This window comes from Oryza sativa, chromosome 11 (assembly GCF_034140825.1).
Source record: "Oryza sativa Japonica Group chromosome 11, ASM3414082v1".
NCBI lineage: Eukaryota > Viridiplantae > Streptophyta > Magnoliopsida > Poales > Poaceae > Oryza > Oryza sativa.
In genome coordinates, this window is record NC_089045.1 from 20,088,075 (window position 1) to 20,103,974 (window position 15,900).

The 15,900-nt window shown below is 40.6% G+C and overlaps 1 protein-coding gene across 1 annotated transcript; it reads right to left on the bottom strand.

Annotated features, from left to right (window-relative positions):
* Positions 1-6,991: 6,991 nt before the first annotated feature.
* Positions 6,992-9,776, bottom strand: LOC4350572 (bidirectional sugar transporter SWEET14-like). Its single transcript, NM_001423388.1, has 5 exons — positions 9,497-9,776; positions 8,727-8,763; positions 8,058-8,430; positions 7,839-7,958; positions 6,992-7,686 (listed from the first exon to the last, which is right to left on the bottom strand). The coding sequence occupies exons 1-5, from the start codon at positions 9,546-9,548 to the stop codon at positions 7,357-7,359; spliced, it is 912 nt and encodes a 303-aa protein (NP_001410317.1). The 5' UTR covers positions 9,549-9,776; the 3' UTR covers positions 6,992-7,356.
* Between the last annotated feature and the right edge of the window lie 6,124 nt (positions 9,777-15,900).

Below are 15,900 nucleotides of genomic sequence, written 5' to 3' on the forward strand. Positions count from 1 at the left end.
CTGTAGTTTTATTTATGATGAACCTTTAGGGATGGTGCACTCTGCAAAGAAATATTGGAGAACATCGTAACTCTTGCCAGTTACTATTGGATTGTAAATCCTACACGGAGCACAACGAGTGATGTTACAAGATACTCTCGGTGCTGCACTCTTGCTTGTTTCCTTCTCATCAGACGTTCTGTTTTGTTTGGTTTAATTTGGTAATCTTGCGTGTTCTCGTGCCGGACGAGCTACAGTGCATGTTCTGTTGCGTGCGTGCCAGATAAGCTACAGTGTGGGTCCTGCTGCGTGCGTGCTGGATGAGCTACAGTGTGTGTTCTGATATGCTACAGTGTGTATTCTGTTGCCCGTGCCGGATATGCTACAGTGTGTTGGTGAGTCTGTTCAACTACAGTGTGTTCAGGACTTCAGGGCGTGGAGTTACAAGGCCACCATTGCCATGTTTAGCTGTTTAACGAAATGAGAAAGCCATTAGCACATAATTAATTGTGTATAGTATATAGTAACTATTATACCCTTGCAAATTAGATCTATTTATCTTTTAACAAAAAAAATTATATAGATTTTTTTTTTGCACAAAACACACCATTCGGAGTTGAACGAAAGAACTTGGCCTTATATATGAAATGCAGTACTATTTAATACCACGAAATTACAGAATACAAAGCTGCAAGCATGACAAATATTAAGACCTCTCATTGTGCCGTTTTATTCCATAATTCGTTGATTGGTCTAGCTAGGCATCTAGCCAGCTAGCTAGGGGTAAAACATCCTATCGTTGATGTCGACGAAGCCGTAGTGGTCGAGGTTACCCCTGCTACACCTGCAGCACCCTCATGTGGGCGCGGATCTTGCACCATCCTGTATGTGTAGTACGTCACTGGCGGCGCCGGCGCCTCCTCAACGGAGTCGGGCATATTCATTGTTCGCTCTGCTCTGCTCTGCTTCTGTCATGACAACTATGGTGGTGGCGGCGGCGAGATATACTCACGGAGGAAGGACGAAGAGGGTGAAGAAGAAGTGGGGAAGGGACAGGACTAGGGTAGGGTGGTGAGGGAGGAGAGAGACGAGAAGCCGCCGCCGCCAGCTGCAACAACGGTGGCGGCGGGGCGCTGGGTCCATGTGAGAGAGCACAAGCGTCGGTCTCTCACTAACCAAGAGATTCTATTCTCTCACGGTGCAGGACATGCTTGCACGAGGTAAATAGAGGAACATCTGAATCAAAAGTACCACACAAAGATATTAGTTTTCCCAAATATATATACAAAGATATTAGTTTGCCACAGTCCATTCTCTTGCCCTCAACCTTTCCGGTCCCCTGTACCCCGATGCAATTATTTACATGATCTCCCCTTCCCCTTCTCTTGAATTTCTATGGTCCTCCTGTTTACTGCAAATGTTTTGTTTTGGTTCATGCATGGATTACTGACTATGCATCGGCGAAGAACTCAGCGGCATATGACGAGGGAATAGATTGGGAGCGAGCCTTTCCATTTTCGTAGGTTGATTTCGTCAGCATGGGCTGAAAAGAAGCCAGTTGGTTGCCGTGCTTGTTTACCTCTGTTCGATGATGATCGAGCGGCGTAGCGGCATCGGATGTCCCTCTGACGTAGATTGCTCTACGTCAGAGGATCCTGTTCCGGCTTGGCTTTATATGTGCCTCCCTTTTCTCTCTCTCTATATTTTGCATTGAGATTGGTGCGTTACCAAAGGAACGAAGACAGATGAGCCGTGCTTGGACTGATTGCTTGGCACGGTGGGCCGGCCCGGCCCGGCACGGCACGGTCCAGTAAGCAGGAAGAAAATAGTTGAGGAATCTAAAGAGATGAGGGAGGAAATAGACTTGTTTTATAGGGAAGCACGGTGGACTGTTGTGTCTTCGGGCTAGCCCGGCACGACCTGAGTCTTATTGTGCTGTGCCTGGGCCGTTGGTGCAACCCATGGGCGGGCCTAGCCTAGCCCGACTGACCTCAGTCAGGGCCGATCGTGCTAGGCTGTATGGTCCATTTGGCCATCTATAGAAGACTATATCAAAAAAGAGTTAATTAATCGTGTCATGCTAATATAAAGTTTTCGGTTTTTCAAATATGTTATTACTATTCATAATATTTTAGCTGTTGCCATTACAACTTTTCAGATATTGGATATATGTGGCTACTTGCCAATATGATGCATTTAACAAAACATAAATACTAACTTATCTTTTTCTTCTTGCTTTGTCTCTTCCCATTCCTCTTTTCATCTCTGGTGCCTTTCATCTCCCTTGTGCACCTCAACCTGATCCCACATGAGTACCCACACCATCGTAGCGCCTCACCTCCTCCGAGACACTCCCTGACAGTTGTCGTCACTGTTACCTTCATCTCCTACTCGTTGGGATCTGAGGACGGCGCAAGGCGGAGGTGGGTGGAGAGGGTGGCCCACGATTGCCTAGGTTCACTAGACAATGGGAGAGAAGATAATCGAAGGAAAAGGACAAGGAAAGAAGAGATCAAAATGAAAAAGCTAAAGAGATATTCCCTTCGTCCCCAAATATAAGCATTTTTAGTTCTTGACACGGTCTCCGAGATGCTATTTTGACCAACAATATCTGTAAAACTAAGATGTTTTAAATAAAAAATATTGTATATTATAATAGTTTGTTTAATGGTAAATCTAGTAACATCAACTTTACATTATTGATCTTTTTTCTTTTTGTTATTAACGGTCAAAGTTAAAAATATTTAACTTGTCACTATGCTAAAAATGCTTATATTTTGGGATGGAGGGAGTACGAGATGGGAATGAAGATGACAAGCCGCAAGATCCAAATCCTGAAGGGGAAGAAAGGGCTGGAAGACAATAAACACAAAATGAATGAACAAGCCATGGGCAATTCAGTCCAAAAATGTTAGACAATGCATTGAAGGTCAGGCTGAATTCTTTCACAACTTTCTCAACTCACCTACCTCGTTTTCTACGCGTACGCTTTTCAAACTGCTAAACATGCGTTTTTTACAAAAAAAATTTCTATACGAAAGTTGCTTTAAAAAATCATATTATTTCATTTTTGAAAAAAATAATAAATACTTAATTAATCATAAGAAAATACGTTGCTCCGTTTTAAGTCGTGGGAGATGAGTTTCCAACCTCACCTTCCAAACACAGCCGAAGTAGTGGCATATGTCGAAAAAATATAAAATTATAATGGTGTGGCTCTAAATAAGTGAATAGTAATGTGGTATTTTCAAACCGAATGATTTATTGTAGCATGGGTCCAATTAACCCATTTTTCATAACCTTAAAATTAGTCATATATCGTTTCAATACAAAACAAGTAAAGATTTGTCACCACCTTAAAACCCTTGAGGTATACTTTCGCCAGAAGATAGCTTCCACTAATTAAAGATATGAAAATTACATTTACTCCTTAGTGAGCCAAGCTATCTTTTTTTTTGTGAAATCTACTTTTTTCAGGTTCAAGCTTTGTCACTAGGTGGCTAGATTTCTATTCTTTTTATAGTTTAGAAATGTGCTAGGACAGATCCTCATGGTATGTGTGTGCGCGCATGTGAGTGTGATATAAGATTCATTTTTGTATGTGATTCCCCTGCGCCGCTTTGTATCCCCTTCTCTTATGGCTTTGCACCGTAAGATTTGCAAACCATCTCCAAGAGAGGGCTAAACAGGTTCCTAAAAGATAAATTTTAGGATTTCGATGAAAAACAGGCCTCTAACAAATTCCCAACCATAGTCCCAAAATTTACCTATGACCAAAATCAGGGCCAATCTGAGCCAAGACTTGGGAACGTGGACGCGCTCCCAATCCAACTAATCGCACGACTTTTTCTCTGCCTGCGCCATTTTTTGTCCGTCCGTGCCCTTTTCCCCTCTCGCGCATGTATGTGCGATGTTTACCCTCGCGTTTTCTTTCCTTCTTTCGTATTCTCTAGCTTCGGATGATACCACGCTCACGCCGTCTTCGATTCCTCGTCTAGGGTGCCGTATCTCCTCCATCCATGGCATGGGGTCCCGTGCTGCCTCCGTCGTCTCCTCCATCCAGATTTTGATGGTGAAAATCTGTCTCTCTGAAGTTAACAAATACCAATACCATTTCCTTATGAATTGTTGAATAAAATGGCTCCATGCTGCATTATTACGCAACCCTGCTGATATGTGCTTTCCCTTTTTGTTGCAGAAAGATTTCTTTTGTTCATTCGTGGTTGAATTACAGAGATTGCATAAAGATTGGCTTTACCTGGACACAGATTTTTAATATGTTTCCTTGGCTCAAAATTGTGGAACTTTAGGAGTCTATCATGTCTTGCTCTGTTCATTAGAATGTATGTGCTTTGTAGCGTGGAGGATGATGGCTTGGCAGTATAGTTTCGGTTTTCTGAAAATCAATTCGCTGTACAGAATGTAGAGTACTCCAACTTCAGCCTTGACTTTTTATATTCAGATTTATAATTTTAAGTACTAGTATATTTATACATTGATAGTTTATGATGTTCCTCTAAGATTTGATGGGTCAGAGTTTCTATGATTCTTGGACAGTTCAGTGTGAAGTCTGATTCATTTTCAGCTTAATGTGAGAACAAGGTATATATCCCTGTTGTCCAGTAATATAAAAAAATCAGTTCTATCTCTGTTGTGAAACTCCAAATTTTCAATTTTTGTTGCTTACTGATCATCAGATCATGTCAAACTTGTTGGTTTTTTTTTCGTGCAATCCATTTAGATGTTGTACTGCAGAGTGCAGACTGGAGTAGCTGAAGCCCCCATAAATAAAATTTTGTACTGATATGAGGAAGTGGACCGATTAGCATCTTTGGTCTTGAGATGAACTAATCCTGTCGATAGGGAGAGGAACAATCGGCTTGACACAGAACCTGATTGCTTAACACCAGCACTTGAATTTGGAGCAGAACTTGTCATGTTATGTGATAATAATGCAACTTTATGTTTCTCACATGTTCAGGTAAGGGATCACACCTTTGCCTTCTGTTTCTCTACACGTTGAAGCCGCCGGCGACGTACTATACCGGCGAACAGAAAACAGAGACAATGGCGATGACGCGATGTACTGTAGTGGTGAGGCCACCGCGAGAGAACGCTCTTATGCGTGGGGCGTATGAGATTGATATCAGTACCGAACCAGTCCACTCTACAACTAAAATATTGGGATCCAAATTTTAGGTGTCTCTTGGAGTATGAGGTGATTTTTAGGTCTAATTTGTTTTGGGATGGCCCCAATACAAGATTTTTAGGAGTTCAATATTACCACCATATTTGCTTGTTCCCTTAGTCTAACCCGCTTAATACATCCGCCTCACCCCAACTTGTGGCTAGTGGTGCCACTATCACTGTGATGATGCACTGCCATATATATCACCGGCCATCGATCAACTTCCTACCCCATGCAGCCATACCTATTATTGAAGCCCCCTTTGAACACATCCTTCTTTCTCTCTAAAATTTTCCTCCTCCGAACCCCTATCTCCCCCCCCCCCCAATACTAGCTAATCGGGTGTCCAAGTCAGTCTGTGGGCAATATTTATTTTTATTGAAAATATTGAGCACTAAAAGACGAATGAGAGGTTGACCACCACATCATTGCAAGGGGAGCTCGATTGATTCGCAAATTGGACTGACTTCAAACTTTTCAACCGGATTAATAGTCAACGACTTTGATAGCCTTTCCTTACAAGGTTTTTAATCCATCGCCCCATTATATTTTTCTTAAGTTTAATTACACTTAAAAACTTAATGAAAAATTAGAAACGACTTATAATTAAAACACAGAAGGGGTACCCTATATAGACTAAGTCAAAATATAAGCTTCCATCTATAAATGGCCAAATGGACCGCCCTGCACGGCCCAGCCTGAGCATGACCAAGGTACGGCCCGTGATCAGTCAGGCCAGCACCGGCACGGCCCGACCAACACGCCATGTCATGCCGTGCCCCGCCCACGGGTTGCATCTAAGCATGGCCCACAATAAGACTCGGGTCATGTCGTGTCGGCCCGAAGGCAAGATCAGCCTACCATACTCGTCCTTTTAATAAGTCTATTTTGGCTCCCTCATCTCTTTAGTCCGGCCACCGACGGGCTACGGCCTGCAAGAGCCAGGAATGTTGGGCCGCGGTTGTGCCGATTGTTGGACCATGCCGTGCTGGGCTGGCATGTCGTGTCAAGTAAGAGACCCAGAAACGGCCCGACGGTCGGGTCGGGTCGGGCCAGCACAGGCCTAACAACAGTCGAGCCGTGTCGTGTCTGGGCTGGGCCAAATCTTCATACCATGGGTCGGGCCGTCGGACTGCGGGCCTATTGGCCAACTATACTTTCACCCAAGTACCAAACGCCAATCTGAACGCCGCCGGCCGGCTGTCACGCATGCCTCGCGCAACGCATGCAGCCCGCGTGCTACTGGGCCAACTTGGGCCGCTTGAGACGTGCACCACACCAGTTCTCTTAGCGATTTGTTTTTCTTTTGCGTGGGTTTTTGCAAGCTGTTTTGAATAGATTTAAAATAAATTCGAATCCCTAGTTTGTTCTGCGCTTTTCGTTGCCAGAGTTTGATCACAACATCCAATCATCCATGACTAAAATGACCTGTCTTGTTTTGTCCCTAGAAAATTATCAAAACAAAGAAAAAAAATTCTAGAACATGCAAAATATGGTCACATAATTCCTTATTATAGCCTCGTTAACGTTCTACGGTGCTCCTGAAAGAGCGGATTTCAGTTGGAACAAAAAAGGAGAAATCTCTGGAGCGAGCGAGGATTAGGCAACAATTAAAGCTAAGATAGACCCGGAAAAGCTTACAATCTGCCGCCGAAAGAAAAGCACAAAAGGCATATGCACAAATTCTCGTCACTTGCGTCAAATTAATTTCTTGTAATTCACTCAACTCTATCAATTACGTATCTAGGCATCACTTCAGAATGGCCATGAATTAATTAATTAGTACTACCCAACAAAACTCCAAAGACTATCAATAAAATAATTCAAGCACTGTATTGGTGGGACAATTATTAACACGCTAATTAATTAATCATGGAAGGAACCCTTACAGGTTGAATTACAGAAAGCCCATCTAATTAATTACTGAGAATCAAAAACGAAATACATGCATGGTGACAACGATATCGATCTCAACGAAACAGAGAAAAAAAAAACAACGATTAAATTACAAGCCCTTAATTAATCACTACTTTTTTTTTAGTCGTCGCACTCTCTCACTGCTAGCTAGCCAGCTAGCATGTCTGCAGCTTCACTAGCTCTGAAGCTAGCTTGGCCACGTGGCGCGCGTACGGGCTGGACACGTCACGCCTTCTTCCTTCTTACGGCGACCCATGTACGCATGCACGCACTCATGCAGCTACCTTCTTCTCGCCGGCGCCGGCGACGGCGGCGGCGGTGGCGGCGGCGGCCTTGTCGTCCTCCTCAGGCGGCGCCTCTGCCGGCGGGGACTCGACGTCGACGGGGTGCACCTCGCGGGTCTTGACGACGTCGACGGCGGCAGAGAGCTTGGCGATGTTGACGACGTGCTCCTTGACGCCGGCGGCGGAGTGGTCGTCGTCGCCGGTGGCCGTCGCCGCCTCGACCTCCTTGGTCAGCACGGCCTTGGGCGTCGAGTTCCTGTACATGGCGTACAGCCCCATCTGGATGACGCCGAAGGAGAAGCCCAGCACGTTGGGAAGCTGTTCCATTTTGGATCACCATCAGAAATTAAAATCGGTTATCAGCTAGCCATAATCACTATAATTAAACAATCTTCCACAATTAGAAATAGAAATTAAATCGAGCAGCGGAAAATTTAGGAAGAAGAACGGGTCGAATCGGAGCTACTCACAGCGACATATTTGTCCTTGATGAGGAGGCCGTAGAGGAACCAGACGACGGCGCTGATGGTGAGGGAGAAGGAGAGCGAGAACGGCATGAACTCCACGCTCTTGGTGCGCACCACCAGCCTCTGCAGAGATAGCAAAAGCGGTGCGTAAATATGTGCATCCTTAGTTGGTGCAGAGACCGAAAGTTATTATTGTTTACAGGCAATTCTAGGGTTTCTTACGATGATGCTAAGGGGGGCGACGAAGACGCTGACGGAGAAGCCAACGCAGACCCAACCAAGAACCACGATGCGGCGGTCGCCGGCGGAGAGGAGGAGGGTGAGGAGGAGGATGAGGCCGAAGACGCCGACGTTGACGAGGAGGAGGAGCTTGGCGGTGAACATCTTGGCCTTCTTGGGGGCGTAGACGAGGTAGACGGCGATGTAGATGGTCTCGATGACGCAGCCAGCGGAGTTGATGGTGATGAGGAGGCACTCGTCGGACTTGAGCAGCGCGTAGTAGATCCACAGCATCGCGCTGAACAGCGCCACCACGTAGGGTACCGACTGGAACCCCTGCGTCGACTTGCTCTTGTAGATCCTGTAGAACGTCGGCCTGCAAGACATCCAAGCAATTGGTTAATTCTTTATATTTTTCCTTGTATTTACTAGCAATGTTAATTGATAGGATTAGCTCTAGACATGTGTATTGGTTGTCTACATCTTAGTTATACAGAGACGGGGAGTGTTTTTATCTGAAGAAAAAGGTAATTTTATCATTTTTGATAAGGTACCAATAGTACCACATTAATTTTATGGTGGTGTATAAGAAATTTTAGTGTAAAAGGTACTTTCTGGAGCAATGTAAAATTTCGCTAAAGAAAAGAAAATATCCGGATGTGTGGGACTTACAGTGGGGCCAGGTAGGTCATGAAGGAGATGATGTTGCCTGCAAAGAGAATAAAATAGAAATCATATGTTAGGATCTTGTTTAATTTGATTAACTAAAAACGAAGTGCATGCATAAAATGCGACGGACGTTATAATTAAGCGAGTGAACCATGCACAGCAACGTGACACAAGGAGATACGTAACGAACACATATGCATCTATCCTTTTAATAATTGTGTGGGTGACGTCATGTTACACTGATCAGGCCGGGCAAGATATTGGAGCCCCTTTTCTTTTGAGCTCCTTTTGTCTTGGCTCTTTCTGTGCCTGGCTAGGCTTATCACAGCAATGCATGTGTAGTATGTATGTATATCTAATCTCCTCTAATGATGAATCAAATGTTTCTTATCTTTAGTTTGGTTCTAAAAGAGGGGGCTTTGCAATAATGAGGGTGGTGGAACAAAAAGAGTAAAGGAATGAAAGATCACAATATTGTGCTAACTACAAGGGAAATCATATTTTGCCAAACAATTTATTTGGCTATGCATGGCCCCTCTAATGTAAACCACTCACAATTGCATCCAAAAGTGCAAAGTCGATCCACTAGCTGCCTTGCTATAATATAGTAGTTTTGGATGAATTGGTAGGAAAAATATAGTAGCTTTGGCAACAAAAGTGGAACATGGAAAAGTACATGATTAAAAATGTAGAGAATAATAACAACAAAAGTAAATAACCATGCAAGATTAATTCTCAAGAGAATTCCTTGGATCAGATCAAAGGCAACACACCTAGGAGACCAAAGGCGAAGGCCCAGGGATGCTGAAGAGACATGCCAGCCATTGCAGCAAGATCTTGATTAACTAGCTAGCTCGGAATATGAGAGAGAGAGAGAGAGTTTGGTGGGAGGAGATCAATGAGGCACAGTACACTACTGTTCTTGCTTGCAAGTAACAAGAGGATGATCAGGCAATAAAGCAGAGATCAAAACTTAATTCCCTCTTCTCAATGAGAAGAGAGAAGAGCTGGTAATCAGCTACTACTTGAGTTTGCTTTGCTTGAAGGCTTGATGAGCTTAGCACCTGGTTGGAGGGGGTTTATATAGTGCTAGGAAGGAAGAAGGGAATGAAAAGGCACACATGACCAGCTGCTGACATGCATGCCCTTATGGTGTGTGACCCTGGACACCAATAGGCAATATAGCTGCACACACAAACTATTCCTGATCAATCACAGCCATGGGATTGATTAAATTAGATACAAGATAATCATCAGCACCCATGCATGACAGAAAGTGCCAATCTGCTAGCTTTTTTTTGTTTCCTTCATAACTCTGTCCTCAATGCATGGGATTAGTAACATTGTTGTGTACTCCAAGTTGTCCTAGTTAAGGGATCTAGAGTTGGGCAAGCTATAGTTATTAGGTAATTAACTAAGCTAGCTGCCTTAGGCTTGTATAGTGGAATGAATGGTGAGAGCTTAGAGAAACTGATGAGCCGCAAAGGAGCACACCTCCTTTAATTCCCCAACGGACGATCTGAGACCAGCTGGCTCTAATTAACCCACTTGTAAAAAATCAGAATGCCAGTTGCCTAAAATTAGAGACAAAATCGATCAAACTCTGCATTTCTTTTTAAGATAGTACAAGAGTGATTTGCACTTTGCAATTGTACGTATATTCGTTGTAATTTTCAATTTTTTGACAGCTGTTGGCTATATACACTACGCCCCCTTTTTAACTAATATTTGGATGATATTATTTAAAAAAAGGGACGTAATGTATATATCTATCAATAACTGTAGAGTTATTATATGGTGAGTTATCAGTTGGAGTGGCACACACACGGTTACTTTGCAATATGGGCACACAAAAAAGAAGCGTGCCAGGCACAGGCCAGAACACTCTACGTGCCAGATCATTCAAGCTTGGCCATGACTGTTACACGTCACTGCACCCTTGCTTTCTTCCATGGCTTTCTTCCTCAGCACATAACCACAAAATTTTTTGCTTGCTTTCTCCATGTATGCTGCTACTGATAATTCCCCTAGCTAGCTTGGACTGCTTTATTTGCTTCAATTAACAGTCCTGCATTTAGGGAGAGAGAACATAATTGTTCTTCCTTTTTTTCATGATCTTTTTTCCGGGTTTAAAGCTTGGTATCTAATGAACCCAACGCATATGCATGTTAATGAATATATAATTAGTTGATAAATTCAGAAGCTATTTACTCCATCCGTTTCACAATGTAAGTCATTCTAGCATTTCTCACATTCATATAGATGTTAATGAATCTAGATAGATATATATGTCTAGATTCATTAAAATTAATATGAACTAGAAAGAAAGCCCGCGCAGATGCGCGGGCATGCTATTTATTGCTCATAAAAGAAATGCTAAAAGAAAGCCTACCTCATTGTATTCATTATTAGTACGATAAACTAAATATAATCAGAAACCACTAAAAAAATAAATATTTATATTGTGAAATATATTATAGACTTTGATATCTGAATGTCATATTAAAAAAATTCACTTTGTCCCAATTACATCTACACTCACCAATCACGACTATTTAGTATCTTTGCCTTGTAAGTTGAGTCCCTTTTTATATATGAAATTACATTAGTATGACAAAAATAAGCATAATACATTATTCATATAATAACAAAATCATTTCCACTGTGTGGCAGTTTAGGAGCATTTGTACGAGTGCCATGTGATAGCCTAAGTACGTTTTTTCAACTTCACATAACTAAATGGCTTAACTAAACTAAAAGAAGCTAAATTCGACTATATTTCTCCTAAGTCGAAAGAAAAGATAGGAAATTATCGTCCCAATAAAAAGATTATTTGGGTGATATATCAAGTTTAGCGGTGCATGTTTTTGGTAACTTATGATGGTTTAATTTATGTTGAGTTTGATTTTAAGTTTTTTTTAACTATTTGGATAACATGTAAATTAAGGGGTAGAACATAGTCCCACGTGCCTCTTTTTAATCAAAACATAGCGTTAACCTAGATAATTTTTAGAAAGCTGGTAGTTTTTGAATTCCATTGTCCAACAATTTGCCTTAAAATATCTTGGTAGTAAGAATCATATGAAAAAAATATTTTCTCGAGCAATAATCCCTCACCAACAAATGAGTCAATTTGTGTTTTGGTATTTCATCCCTGTATTATAGATGTAATATAGCTAGGCATGTATGTAGGGTTAATATCGAAAATATGTGTGTTAATATGGGTTTTGATATTTTTTCTCTTCTATTATAGATCTAATTTAGTTATAATTTATGTTGTCAGTTTTGTTTTACTAACTATAAGACTTTGGATGAGAATAATATGAAAATGGATATAGTTTAGTTATATGCGATATTTTTAAATAAAAATGTAGTTAATTAATACATTTGTAAAATTTCTACAGAAAAGATGAGTGTTCAAGGTTCGTAAATGAATATAGTGTCTGTTATGAATTACTTAAAAACAAACAAAGGGAGTAGTTAGTAAGAATATTTGGATGAGCAAGACATAAAGGACTAATATGTTTCCATGTGATATTTTTTAATTAAAGTATAGTTAATGTGGGATGTACTCGTAATATTTTTCTCTTGCGTAATAGATCTAATATGTGTTGTGGTGTGATATAAATGCAATGGCGATGAGACCAGAGTGTTTTTCTGTTTGTGGTAGCAACAAACTGGAAGAGCACTATATAACCTCTGAACTAATATGCAATTAAAGGTGATTAACTCACTAAGGATAAAATTACCTTTTTAAAATAACATTTATGATGTTAGGCCATTCATCTTCTTTAAAATCCTTAAAATCCATGCAGATTTTTTCTTAGGAGGGTATCGAAGCACATCTCATATTATAGAAATATTTTTATTCGGTGAATAGTAGGAGTACATATGTACACGGGATTTTTTTAGCTTTTTCACTGGTAAACAGTACTACTATGTATTTATATGTACACGGGATAATTTTTTGGGTTTGGGAGGCATTATTTTTTTTAATAGATCTGATCTAATGATACAAAATAATCCACCGATTTAAGTGAAAATCGAAGGTTGGATGTTTTGTTTTTTTAGAATTTGTAGGACTTCCTATTATAATTACATATTTTTTTTACTAATACAAATATAAATTTTAAACCAACTGCACACTACTCCCTTTGTAGCTTATATATCGAATATATACTATGTGGAGAAAGTCATAGCTGCTACCTTTCTTCTCCAACGTGAGCCCCTTCGTATTTGGCCATGGTTTGCGTGCGTTTCCTGCATGCTTGCTTCTGTGGTGTGCTATTAGCAACTTATCTACCGTGCTAGGGTATTACAAATGAAAATAAATATGAAAGGAAAAAAAATAGGAAGTTAAAAAAGATGGGTATATATGTACGTAACCTGTGAACTAACAGGGTGAGGGAGGCGTACGTACGTACATGCGGGAAGATGAGAGGGGGAACTAATTTTTTTAATCTAATATAATCTAATGGTCTAAAATAATGGATCCACTAGTTTAAATGAAAATCGACGGCCAGATGTTTCTAATATATTAAAATGCCACGTGGCAGCATAGGAGTGTTTTTAGAAGTCCCGTGTGGCGGCTTGAGAGCGTTTGTAGGAAGTTTAATGGACTTTTAGTATATAATAGAAGATAGATGTGGAAAATAATAGAATGACTTACATTGTGAAACAGAGGTAGTAGCTAGCTAGCTAGCTAGGATAGCGCATATGCAGCTTGTACTGCTTCAGTGACGGTAGCTTTGACCGTGTTTGACCGTTGTTCCAAGCATGCGAATTTGATTAAATCTACTAGCTATAGGGCCCTGATTGACATTAAGAAAGTAATTAATCGGAGGCCACTGGGAGATGCAAAGAACGGCTGGAGGTTGTGCAGATGTTTGCAGTGATCGATCGGCTGCCAGCAGTTTGATATCTTCCTTTTTGGAAAAAGATATATAGCTCTCTCTGTTGCATGCATCTGGTGGTGTACTCCACTCTGACCTTAGCTTATGATCATCGATCTCTCTTTAGTTTGTAACCGTGTTTGACGTCGGCGAGGACGTATATTCTCCATGGGAATTGTATAGAATTTCGAGTGTTATTTTCTTCAGGAATATCTCCTTTAGTTTATTAGTCAACACTGTTGTGCACACTATAATACCCAACTATGGAGTTGTAGTACTTTTTAACTAGTTGTCTGACATGCATCGACTTGGTATATATATATTGAAATAGGATTGATTGTCATGATATTTTTCTGATACTATCATTTTTACGGTCAAAGTATTTTAAATACTGATGTATTTATGGCACACATCCTTCATATATAAAAGCACCAAATATGAAAAGAATTCATCAAGTGGGAGTATACACTACTTGTTTTATATATAGTACACTGTAATTTAGTTAAGCTAGGAATATGTTCTTCTCCCAAGTTATGAATTAATATATATCGACTGTGTATGCAAATTGAATCAACAAAACCTAGCCAAGTGTCGCAAACAAGTCTTAATTAATCTGGGGACATGATTAATTTAAAGGTTCTTCAGATGATCTCCCATCCAAGATGTGCCCCCACCTTTAATTAATTTCCCATTTTCCCTGATGACATGCAAGCTAGGGCACATGGATTTCATTGCCTGAATTCCTGAAAGCCGTCTTGTATTACATCGTACCATCAGCAGCATGCGTGAGCCCTTTTGTTTTTCAGGTGCTTTCCAGTGCACATCTCTGCTTCTTGCGTATACAGCACTACTGACAATATATCATTGCAAATTAATCATCGATAGGTACGTGATCAATCTGGCTGCAATCTTTGTAATTAAGCCGGGCTGAACCTGCCTGACTGACGATCGAACAATGCAGCCAGCACTAGTACTCTACTAATTAGTCTAGGGCTCACCACAACGGCGACATGAATGGATCAAATCTTAGAGAAAAAAAAAGAGAAAAGAAAAGGAGTATAACCATTATCCATCTGTATCTGAACAGTTTTAATTAATTTCGTCCCTAAATGTTTTTTTAAGGACAATAATTGGCTACTGAAAATTGGTATAACCATATTATCTGGTTTAACTCTTTTTCACCATTGTGTGTATATATTGACCAACTGAGCAATACTAGTAGTCGCCTTATTTTGCTGATGTGTCAATATATATGATGTTGGCTGATAATATAAGAAAAAATAATTCGTAGTAAACATAACGGTACATATCGCTATTTGATGCTTCTTTTTGGTGTTCGATCTACGAGTAATCCAATATTTAACATACACACAAAAATAACGGGGCCACCTGCAAATCGTGTGCCTAATTTTTTGGCAAAAATCAGGCGCTATTCCACCAAATAGATCAGAAATGTTTCACTAAGTAGATCAAAAATGTTTCAATCATTTAAAAAGCTGAAACACAACCAAATCACCTCATGAAATATTTTTCTACAACGTATGAAACAACGTTTCCAAAAAATCGTACGCTGTTTCACCCTATATAAAAATAATATTTTAACAAATAGCGAAGAATGTTTCAATTCTTAAAAAAAGTGGAACATGGTCAGATCGCTAGATGAACAATTTGGTTAAACGTATGCAACAAATGATTTAAATCCATTGCAACACTTAAATCCCGTATACATCAACAAACCATGTGTCTATCAAGATGAAAAATATTAAATAGTATAAAAAATTCACTGCAACATTTCATCCATACGTAGTGAAACATCACAAGTAGTACACTTGTTGAAACATTCTTGGTGGAAAAAAAAAATAAAACGGATTCTTTTAATAGGGTGTTTCCATTATATCCGGGCGACTGTTGCAACGGTGACGAGTATGGTGTGGGACGCATGCAGCGTGGTGGGGAAGCCTGGAGCACGCGTGTGGGCGGCGGGCGGTGCGGTGCCCGGTTTTTCTCTCACCCATCAGGTGTCCGACGCGTGGCATTTTCGAAAAATAATATTTGTATATTGCATTGTTTTTTTTATTCCTCAGTTTTGTTAAATTATCCGAGTTTTTACTTTCTGTCCTTTCCAAAAACCTAAAGTTGTATATTCTGAACAACCAGCGCAATATCCAAAATAAATATCTCCATATCAAAAATATCCAAAATATAAATAATCCAGCGCGTCTGCGCGTGCATGATATTTTCAGAGTTTCCAAAAAAAAGATGGATATCCGAAGTAAACAAACGCC

Coding starts and splice junctions, on each gene's coding strand:
- LOC4350572 (NM_001423388.1), bottom strand. CDS start 9,548: ATGGCTGGCATGTCTCTTCAGCATCCCTGGGCCTTCGCCTTTGGTCTC. Junction 8,431..8,726: donor ATGACCTACCTGGCCCCACT/GTAAGTCCCACA, acceptor GATGTCTTGCAG/GCCGACGTTCTACAGGATCT. Junction 7,959..8,057: donor TCGCCCCCCTTAGCATCATC/GTAAGAAACCCT, acceptor CTATCTCTGCAG/AGGCTGGTGGTGCGCACCAA.